The sequence below is a fragment of the Olea europaea genome, unplaced genomic scaffold (assembly GCF_002742605.1).
Source record: "Olea europaea var. sylvestris unplaced genomic scaffold, O_europaea_v1 scaffold3161, whole genome shotgun sequence".
In the NCBI taxonomy this organism is placed as follows: domain Eukaryota; kingdom Viridiplantae; phylum Streptophyta; class Magnoliopsida; order Lamiales; family Oleaceae; genus Olea; species Olea europaea.
The window spans coordinates 22,381-32,052 of record NW_019250410.1 but is presented as its reverse complement, the minus strand read 5'-3'; the positions used below and the strand labels follow the sequence as shown (position 1 = coordinate 32,052).

Here is a 9,672-nt window from a genome sequence, read left to right as displayed (position 1 = left end):
ATTGAAGAATGTGTGATTGAAATGATGTCAAATCACTGTTTAAGAATGTATTTATTTGAAAAGAAAATGTAGCTCAAACAGAATTGACTAAAAAAGCTTTGCATCATTTATTATCAAATTATTCAATAAATCTTAAGCAATTTTTCAATAGCATGTATATCAAAAAAAAAAAAAAAAATCAATGTATGCACAAAACATTGAAATATTAATTTATTATTAAAGGGAACAAATTAAATTATAATTAATGGAAGAAAATTTCTTTCAAGGGAATTTTGGGTATATGTTTCAGATAATATATGGTTCGATAGTGATCGGGATGTATGTGATATTCAAAATTAGAAATATGAGAAACTTGAGATATTTTTTAAAAGGTGAGGGTGTCTTCAGATATTGTTAAAAACTCAAGGGTGTTTATGATATTGTTTTAAAAAAGGGCTATATAAAAAAAAATAATAAATAAATAGAAATATATACACACACACAAGTACAGTGCATTAAATGGAGGAGAATGAGAGTGCAGAAATGGCGCAAAGGAAGCAACCGAACGATGGCGACAGTTCGTGGCTGTTTAAATCAATTTTCAGTTTGAGCAACAAAACCTCCACCGGCGATGCAAGAGATTCGACGAAACACGATCAACCGATTTCTGTTCTCTCTACGCTTGCTAATTCCGTCATCTCTAGCTGCGCCAAGTAATTAATTGCTACTTTATTATCGTTTAATTTCAAATTTTATTTCAATTTCTTCGTCCGGATTATTGATTTAGAGTTTTTGGATTGATTGCAAATAATGATTTATAATGGAATGTGATCGGATGACACGCTGAGAGTTGAGCTTACGAGCAGTAATAGATTCCAGTTCGTGAATATGTACGCTTAGCAGCAAGTACTGTGAAACCGTTTTCATGAGGCTTGTATTTAAAATTGTGGATATATTTGGTAGTGAACATCAAAATAAAGGAACTGCATCGTTTGATCACCCCAAGCCCTAAAAATTAGGACAAGAAATTCTGAAGTGGTGAGTGCAAGTCACATTTGCTATTTTTTTATCTCAATTTGTTTCCAATTATTATGTGGCCTTCTTGTAGAGAGGATTTTCTCTTTGCTATTGCCATACATAACATTGACATTGCATGGCTTTGCGTTGGACATTTGAATCTCATTTAACATACAAGTTTATGAGAGGGAACTCAGTGAGTTCAGAAACGTGGTGCATATCCCATCATTGCATGATGACATATGGAGTATCAATAATACCTTTTATTGAAAACTTAATGTTAGACTTTGGATTCAGTAATTAAAGGCATTGAACTTGAAACAGTTGAGGAAGAACTTTTTCCCTTGCTCCTGAGCATTCCCTTCAGTGATCTCTGGGCAGTCCAATGGGATGGGATAGAGCTAGCACCTAGGTCCCCAAAGTTATTGGTCATCTTTGTTTGATATCAGATAAAAAGATGCCAGAAAACTTTCTAAGTATTGCATGTTAAATGAAATAAAATATTTACTTATGAAAAGTTGTAACTAGATACAATATCACAACTCAAAATGATAAGTATTTCAAGGTAGAATAATATAAGAGCTCTGGAGAGAGGTCAGAGAATGGTTCAGACATGTATCTTAGGGAGAGAGAGTTTGATTGGATAAAAATGTAACGATGTGTTAAAAACTGAAATGGAAGGGACCTTAGGCTACTCGTTGTAGCTTGTGATTGGGGCTTCAGTATTGGAATCAGAACTAAATTTTGGTTATGACTTCTAATTCCAATGCCCCATTTCTATACTGCCAAAGCTAGTGTTAATATTTTGGTGTCGTTTTTGTGTTTGGATAACTAAGTTTACTCGAGCACATGTGAAATTTATGAGAATGTCATAAGAATTTTTTTTTGCAAATATGACAAACAATACAGGATTCAACACATACAGGCATGTGTTGAAGCACTAGAAAAGTTGAAAAGAAGAAACATATAATAAATGTGATTTAAAACATGTCATAATATATTTGATTTAAAACATGTTAATTGTGTGAACTTGTTTTTATGATGGAAGTTACATTGATGACAGGGTATGTGATGTACGTTAATTCGAGCGGATCTGACAAAGAAGAGGGACAGCATGTTAAATCTGTAAATATACATTTGGGAAGGGAGCACTTTACCTTTGGTGGGATTCCTACTAAACCATTGGCTATTTATATTTTACTGTGCTATGGAGATTGAATTGTGATTGATAGTATAGAGTAGATATTCTAGGAGAGAGCAAGTGATACTAGGATTTTAACCAAAGGATGTCCTCTCTTATTATTGCATATTGTATATCTTCAATTATATATCAAAAGATGATGAAAGTGCTAGGTCTTTGAATTTCACGAATAAATGGATAAGACAGGATTCCCCTTAGATTTCAAATTCTGATACACAAAATCCCAACAGAGTTTCTAATATTGACATGCAAAGACCAAGTACAAGTAAAAGGAAATGAAATAACTTCTTAAGTTGATTGTTTGGTTGCTCCAACCATATTGTATGGAAATGAAAACAGTATCCGGAATAATATCTCTCCCTTTGTTGTCCAGCTCAAAAAACCTGTCCTTCATGGATTTAACATGAAAATAGAGGGACTGACCATCAACTTTTGTTCTGAATTTATAAAATAGATCTTTAGAGAAGCTAAATGAGCTCATGGTATGACAAAAGAGTTAGTTATTCAGAATGGTGATGTTTGGTTCGTTTGGAACTAAGGGGAAGCACAGAACTACAATAGTGTTTTGCCCTGGTGATTTCCATTCCTCAACAAGTTTGAATGGTTTTCAGGATCCTTGGTACATCTACTGAAGAGTTACAGCATAATTTTGATGTGGAGCTTCCTGATCATCTCAAAAAACCTCCAACCTATGCACGGAACTTTCTGGAATTCTGCTCATACAAAGCTCTGCATCTAGCAATTACACGTCCTAATTATTTGGGCAACAAGGGGTTTCACCGCTTGACGTTTGACATGATGCTTGCATGGGATGCCCCTGGTGCTGATAGTGACCTCATAGTTAACGTAAGACAGAACTGGTCCTTTTTCTTACAGCTTTGAAAAGATGTATGTCACATTTTTTATTACCAATAAAACGAAAGAGTTAGCACGTGTTAATAGCAATATTTATTAGACCTTTTTAAACAAACTGTGAGGATATGTCTCAAATCATTTTTTTTTCTTTTTTGAGATTGAACTGTCTTAAAGGCCATACAGTTGCAGGACACTGCTTCTTGCAGTAAACAGGATGTGGAGGATGAGGACGGTTGGTCACTATTTTATTCTAATTCCACCAATATGGCTGTTCAGGTTTTTTCTTCCCCATTTAAACTTTAATTTTGACAGTGACGTATAGAAATGATCTGCAAATAGTTTTGCATACTAATCATACATTTCAAGTATCATTTATTTTTTCTCATTTTCTCGTTGATAATGTCAGGTTGATGACAAGAAAACTGTTGGTCCAGAGGGTTTTGCACGGATAGCTCCAGCATGTCCTATTATTGCAGATATAATAACAGTTCACAATCTCTTTGATGTTCTGACAAGTTCATCAGGTCATCGACTTCATTTTCTAATATATGACAAGTACCTTCGGAGTCTTGAAAAGTATGCATCACTTCCTTGAGCTTAATAGTTGATTCAAGACTGGTACCTTCAAGTGCATACTGTGTTTTTTTTTTTTTTAACATTGAAAACCATGATGTTGAAATGAATGCTTTTAATGATAATCGTCCATTACTGTCGTACTTTTGATGTAGGGTTGTGAAATCTGTGCAAAATGTGGGACCTCAAATCATGTCTAACTGTTCACTTGCTGAGGATGAGATCATCGTTGATATAGATGGTACAGTCCCCACCCAACCAGTTTTGCAACATGTTGGGATGTCTGCATGGCCTGGTAAGTTGTAGCTCTTCCTACTGATGTTGATTAGATTGGTAAATACTCACGAAACCTGTTGCTGGCTGTGCAGACATTACTAAGCCCCTGTTTGGCCCCCATTTCTTAATACTCATTTTTCCGCGAACTCATTTTTATCACACATTTCATGAAACTCACAAATTTAATCAAATTTCCGACCACACATATTACCAAATTTTATCAAAATCTAATAAAATTTTAATTTTTATCCAAACCAAACAGGGGCTAAATATCCAAATTGACTAAAAAGAGAGCGAGGAGACTTTAAACGTTTCAATTTTGTTAATCAATTATTTTGATAATAGTGTTGCAGAGAAGTAGGAAACCTTTTTAACTTGTGTGTTTATTTTAGAACTAATTTCACTGGTTCTGTGGCATACATTTGTTTGATTTTTAAAAAATTAAATGTTGAAGATAAAATTGAAGACTTACTGTACGTTCTTGCTTGAATCCAGATTAGTTTCACGTCATGTTCACTTCACAGAATCCCCATCACTTTACCTTTTCCTCCATCAAACCTCTCATCTGGGTTTTGCTTTTGTTTGTGTTTTTACTTCAGGAAGATTGACGTTGACCAACTATGCTCTGTACTTTGAGTCTGGTGTTGGTTTATATGACAATGCTGTGCGATATGATTTGTCAACAGACATGAAACAAGTTTTAAAGCCTGAACTAACTGGTCCTTTGGGTGCACGTCTCTTTGATAAAGCTGTCATGTACAAGTCAATATCAATGTATGTTCTCTAACTGGTTTATTATTTTTGTTCCAAATGCTGTGATTATTCTGACTTCAGACCCTCTATAGAGCAGAGCCTGTTTATTTGGAATTTCCTGAATTCAAAGGTTCTTCACGGAGGGACTATTGGTTGGATATCAGCCTTGAGATTCTGCGGGCTCACAAGTTCAATAGGAAGTATAATTTGAAAGAAAGTCAGCAGTCTGAAGCACTTGCTCGGGCAATTCTTGGAATTTTCCGGTACCGTGCACTTAGAGAAGCTCTTCACGTCTCCTCGTCCAATTTCAAAACCCTGTTGTGTTTTAACTTGGCTGAAAGTATTCCTGGGGGATATATGATAATGGAAACTCTATCAAGTTGCCTGAAACAGGGTTCCAGCTCCATGCAACAGGATATATTAAGTTCTCCAAGCAGAAAGAGACAGCCGTTATTTCCAGTTGCACTTTTGACTCTTCGTATACTAAGAATTATTTCATCCAGGGAGACAGATATGAATGAAGAAGCAACATTTCAGGTTGGAGATGTTTGTGTTGGCAAAGAAAATCCATTAGAAACTATAGTGAAGCAGTTGAAACGGGATACAGGAAGAGCTGAAGCTGCTCAAGCAACTGTTGCTCAGGTGAAAGTAGAAGGTGTTGATACCAATGTAGCTGTCATGAAGGTTATTTGAAATCCTAACCTATCAACTTTGTTTTTGGTTTTTTCCTTTGTGTGCGAGAGTAAATCAGTGAGACATTTGTTATTAACTTTTACATTTAATTGAAATAGGATAATGTGGAAAATGTAAATATTGATATCTGCTATAGTGCTATACAACCATAAAGTGCATGTGTGTTATTTTAGGAAAGGTATCAGATCAGTGTGTTATCTCCCCTTGTTTCCTATTGATAAATGATGCTGGTCAGACCGACTCTTGGATGACTTACGGCCTGTTACATCAATATACATATATTATCAATTTGTCTCGTTGCCTTCATTAGTGATAGGCCTTTCATATATACAACCATTTCTCCAAAGTTGCAGACTAATCTATGGTAATTACATCTAATTTCTAGCTGTATATAAAAGGAAAACAATTTACAGAATACAATGACTGATCTGGTGTGCGTGAGTGGTGATTGCCATATATAAAAAAGATACTGTACTGCCAGCTAAATTGAGATTGGGCTGGGCCGAAATTGGGTTGGGCTGAAAATAAGCTGGGCCGAACACTTCCACTCACGTTAACATATATGACCCCACTATCTAAAACATTGTTACTTGGTGATTTATTGCAAGTGGGTCGCATGAATATGATAAATGTGAAAAGAAACTATGGATGAGCATACCAAGGAAAGCATACTCTAATCTTTCTGCTAACTAGCAATCTACGTTCCTTCTTCATGTTGTTCTCCATCATCATGAAATAATTCTTCGGGGATATCTACTTAATCTGCATTTTAAATTTACAACATTATTGTACATCATGGATAAAAGTTCAATTTCCTGCTTTGTTGAGTGATGCACACGACCAATATATTAGTTACATTTTCTGTGAAAAATCTATTTTTTGGCATTGGATATTTCTAGTTTTCTTTCCTATAAAATCAAATTTATAGTACTAAATACGATTGTCTGGCAATATTGTTGTGTGATATCATAGAATATCTAGATGTCCCAGATTTTTGTAATTTGGTTCTTTCTTTCTCCATAGGAATTGCTTTTCCCTCTCATAGAATTATTTAATCGGCTGCAACTTTTGGTGTCATGGGAAGATCCCTACAAATCATTGATGTTCGTGTTACTCATAAGCTATTTGATAATTAGGTAAGATTATTTTGGCGAGTTTATTGTTTCTTTATGTATTATGTTCCTGCAATAGATCTTGATTTTTCAAGATTAGTATTAAGGTACTTCTGTTATTTATATTTGTTACAAAATTATGTGTGAAATTACATAAACATGACTAAAACTTGTGCTACTATATTGTTTAAATTGGCATCGAAACATCATAACTTAGGTGTGTTGCCCAAACTGATCACAGCGGGTTAGAAATTTTGATATTAGAGTTATGTAACCATCTTTTGGGTTCATTTGGAGGGAAATAATGAGCATGTGAAACCTTGTTTTTATTGAAGTAGTACTAATTGATTTATAGGCCAATATTGTCTGGAAAATATTATTATTTTTATGACTATGGGTGTTCAGACCAATTTACACGCACCTCGATTAATCCCACGGAGCCCTGAAGTTTACAGTCGGGTACTCATCTCGATGGTCCTGAGAGGACTCTAACTGGTGACCATTGGGAAGCAAACACAAGGTCTGACCACTAAGCTATTCCTTAGGGTTGAAATTATCAGCTCTGTATACTAATTAATAACTTATACAGAATTGTTGCTTCATCATTCTTCCTTTGTATCATCTCGACTCTATTCCCTGAGACATGGAGCTATATGTAAAAATCACTTTGAAGTTTCATTATGATCTGCAGGGATTGGATCAGGTACATGCTTCCACTCATCTTTATGTTTCTGGCACTCATCATGCTATGGAATAGGCATGTCAACAGAAGGAAGCATTTGGAAGCATTCAAAATCGTTGCTCCCCCGAGTAAAAATCCATTGGAACAACTGATAACATTACAAGATGCTATAGCTCAAGTCGAGATACTGATTCAAAGTGGCAACATTATTCTTCTGAAGCTACGAGCTCTTCTATTAGCTGCTGCTCCGCAGGTAATATCCGCTGCCTCCGCTCGTCAAAACGTAACATTAGTACAGTAAACTTGATGTGAAATTCTATGATTTAAGCAATCGACTCAGTTTTAATCATATGCAAGTTTCATAATTGAACGATCGTCTTAACTTTTATGTTTCATTATTATTTAGCTTACTCCTGTCGAGGCATTTGACATCTTATTTCATTCTTCTTTCAGGCAACAGACCATGTGACTCTGTTGTTGGTTTTCATGGCAGTGGCATTTGCAGTAGTACCACTGAAATTCATAATGCTCTTAGCTTTTTGGGAATTTTTTACCAGGAACACGAGCCTAAGGAAGGATATAAGTGAAAGATGGCTGAGACGGACGAAGGAGTGGTGGATCAGAATCCCAGCAGCTCCTCTTCAGCTTATCAAGCCGGATGACAAAAAGAGGAAGTAAGTTGATCTAAATACGACTACCATATGAAACCATATATTCAGCTAACCTTCTGTAATTGAATCTCATCTATATACTACAATCATAATTCTTTGGGGATTTTTAAAAATTTCCTATTTCGATGGTCAAAGTGAAAAAATAGTCCACTTGTAATCCTTTATTTATCAAATGTCTAACCCACTGCATTGAATCAAATTTGCAAAGTACTTTCATAATTCAACTTCAAATAACTCAAATACCAAATCGCCAAAAATGGAGAAATAACTCATTCAAAGATTATTCCTGTTTAATTTGAAATGAGACTGGAAATACCAACCGATGACAATTATGATATGGTTCAATTTTTGTAGCACGTAAATATACATACAGATCACCTATGAGAAGATGTCTGTGGCACTGGGTAAGTCATAGGACCCATGTTCATAGGAGCACCAGTAACCACTTGTCCAGGAACACCATATGCAACGTGTACTGGTGCTGAAACATTCAGAGGCCCATTCACCGGTGTGCCAACAGCAGAAACAAAGGGCCCTCCTACGGGTTGACCAATAGTGGGTGCCCCGTACATGCCAACTCGTGGGCCAGCTGGGGTTTGAGGTGTTGATCTATTAGAATTGACAGACGAACCTCCGGCAGGCAAGCCATTGGTCTGACCAGTGATGGGATGCTGTGGTACCGAAAGATCTACAGCGTTGACATTGGTGATGTCATGAATGCTCGATCGCCTTCTATCTCTGTTCATTGAGTTCAAACGATTGTAATACTTCTGAGCATGGCTTGCGACTTGTGTAGGAGTTCTCGTCACAACATAGTTCCGGGAAATGCTTCGCCAATCGCCTTTTCCATGTTTATCCAAGCCAGCAAGAAACCTCCTGTTGAAGGGGAAAAAAAATTGAAACCATCAATTAAATACTAACGAATATTAAATTCAGGATGGAGCCAAGCACAACATCCAGATGCAAGTATATACAAGAGCAAACACTAGCACGACAATAGTAAAACATCTATAGCATGTTCCTTGAGGCTATTGAAAAGAAAAAGAAACTTAAATTTGTCCATAGTTCTCTCCATTACTACGTACCAAACATACCCGGAAGACCGAAGTTCACATTTGGCAGAATGCTATCAAGTTTGTCGTTCAAGTATAGAAAGTAACTACAAAATGAAAAATCTGAAGAAAATTCTTATCAATTTGCATCTAATTTCTCCACAATATTAGAACCTTTTGACCATTTAGCATGCACAATTCTATCGGCTCTTAAAAAGTACACAAAAATGTTACAATGCTTGATGAGAGAACAAACATGGAATCAAAGCATATAATGATGTTGAATAAACCAAATTTACATAGAAGCTCAAGTGCCAAGTGTGACGGATGCTTAATCTATAGCTTGAAAAATGTCTAGGTCATTTTTCCATTTTCTTTTAGTTTCATATCAATCCAAGCTTAGTTTGAATGTCCCATTGTGAAAAGCATGCCCTCAGGTCCGCAACTTTGCTTGAAAGTAGATTTTAAGCTGGTTTTAAGCACAGCCAAAACCCTCTTGGTTAGTATCAAACACCATAATCGAAAAAACTTGTGCAAGAGAGAAATGTAGAAAATAGTTCTCCACTACTTATAGATGCTAGAGCCAGAAATCTGCGAGCAGCAAATTTGTGTGGAAGTTAGCTTCGAACTTAAATGAAGTAATCATCATATTAAGCATTATCATCTGCTAACACATTCCACGACCCCACAAGTCCTTGAAATCAACTCTAGGCCTACACGTGATTAGAAGCTAAAATCATATACTGAATTTACATCAAGAAATAAGATAAATTGGTTAAAAGAAGGGGGGGGGGGGGGGGGGAGTATT

At 35.9% G+C, this 9,672-nt stretch overlaps 2 protein-coding genes across 7 annotated transcripts in view; one reads left to right on the top strand and one right to left on the bottom strand.

Moving 5' to 3' along the window:
* The first annotated feature begins 483 nt into the window (after positions 1-483).
* On the top strand, positions 484-8,007 carry LOC111385428. Of its 5 annotated transcripts, none has more exons than XM_023009811.1 (11): positions 615-692; positions 2,060-2,158; positions 2,809-3,043; positions 3,236-3,328; positions 3,459-3,628; positions 3,781-3,920; positions 4,501-4,675; positions 4,747-5,338; positions 6,371-6,483; positions 7,151-7,394; positions 7,595-8,007. In XM_023009811.1, exons 3-11 carry the CDS (start codon positions 2,993-2,995, stop codon positions 7,817-7,819), a joined length of 1,803 nt encoding a protein of 600 aa, XP_022865579.1. In that variant the 5' UTR covers positions 615-692; positions 2,060-2,158; positions 2,809-2,992; the 3' UTR covers positions 7,820-8,007. The 5 variants fall into 5 exon arrangements, with proteins under 5 accessions (XP_022865578.1, XP_022865577.1, XP_022865579.1 ...); XM_023009812.1 differs by lacking the exon at positions 615-692 and adding an exon at positions 720-1,017; XM_023009810.1 differs by lacking the exon at positions 2,060-2,158 and having other exon boundaries at positions 484-692; positions 3,242-3,328.
* Positions 8,008-8,052: 45 nt separating this feature from the next.
* The window catches only part of LOC111385432 (transcription factor SRM1-like), a 5,038-nt gene continuing 3,418 nt past the window's right edge, over positions 8,053-9,672 (bottom strand). For both annotated transcript variants that reach the window (XM_023009817.1, XM_023009819.1), the window contains one exon: positions 8,053-8,688. In XM_023009817.1, the coding sequence (XP_022865585.1) occupies positions 8,187-8,688 (502 nt within the window). In that variant the 3' untranslated portion in view covers positions 8,053-8,186. The remainder of the gene's footprint in view (positions 8,689-9,672) is intronic.

Coding starts and splice junctions, on each gene's coding strand:
- LOC111385428 (XM_023009809.1), top strand. CDS start 499: ATGGAGGAGAATGAGAGTGCAGAAATGGCGCAAAGGAAGCAACCGAAC. Junction 693..2,808: donor GTCATCTCTAGCTGCGCCAA/GTAATTAATTGC, acceptor AATGGTTTTCAG/GATCCTTGGTACATCTACTG. Junction 3,044..3,235: donor ATAGTGACCTCATAGTTAAC/GTAAGACAGAAC, acceptor AAGGCCATACAG/TTGCAGGACACTGCTTCTTG.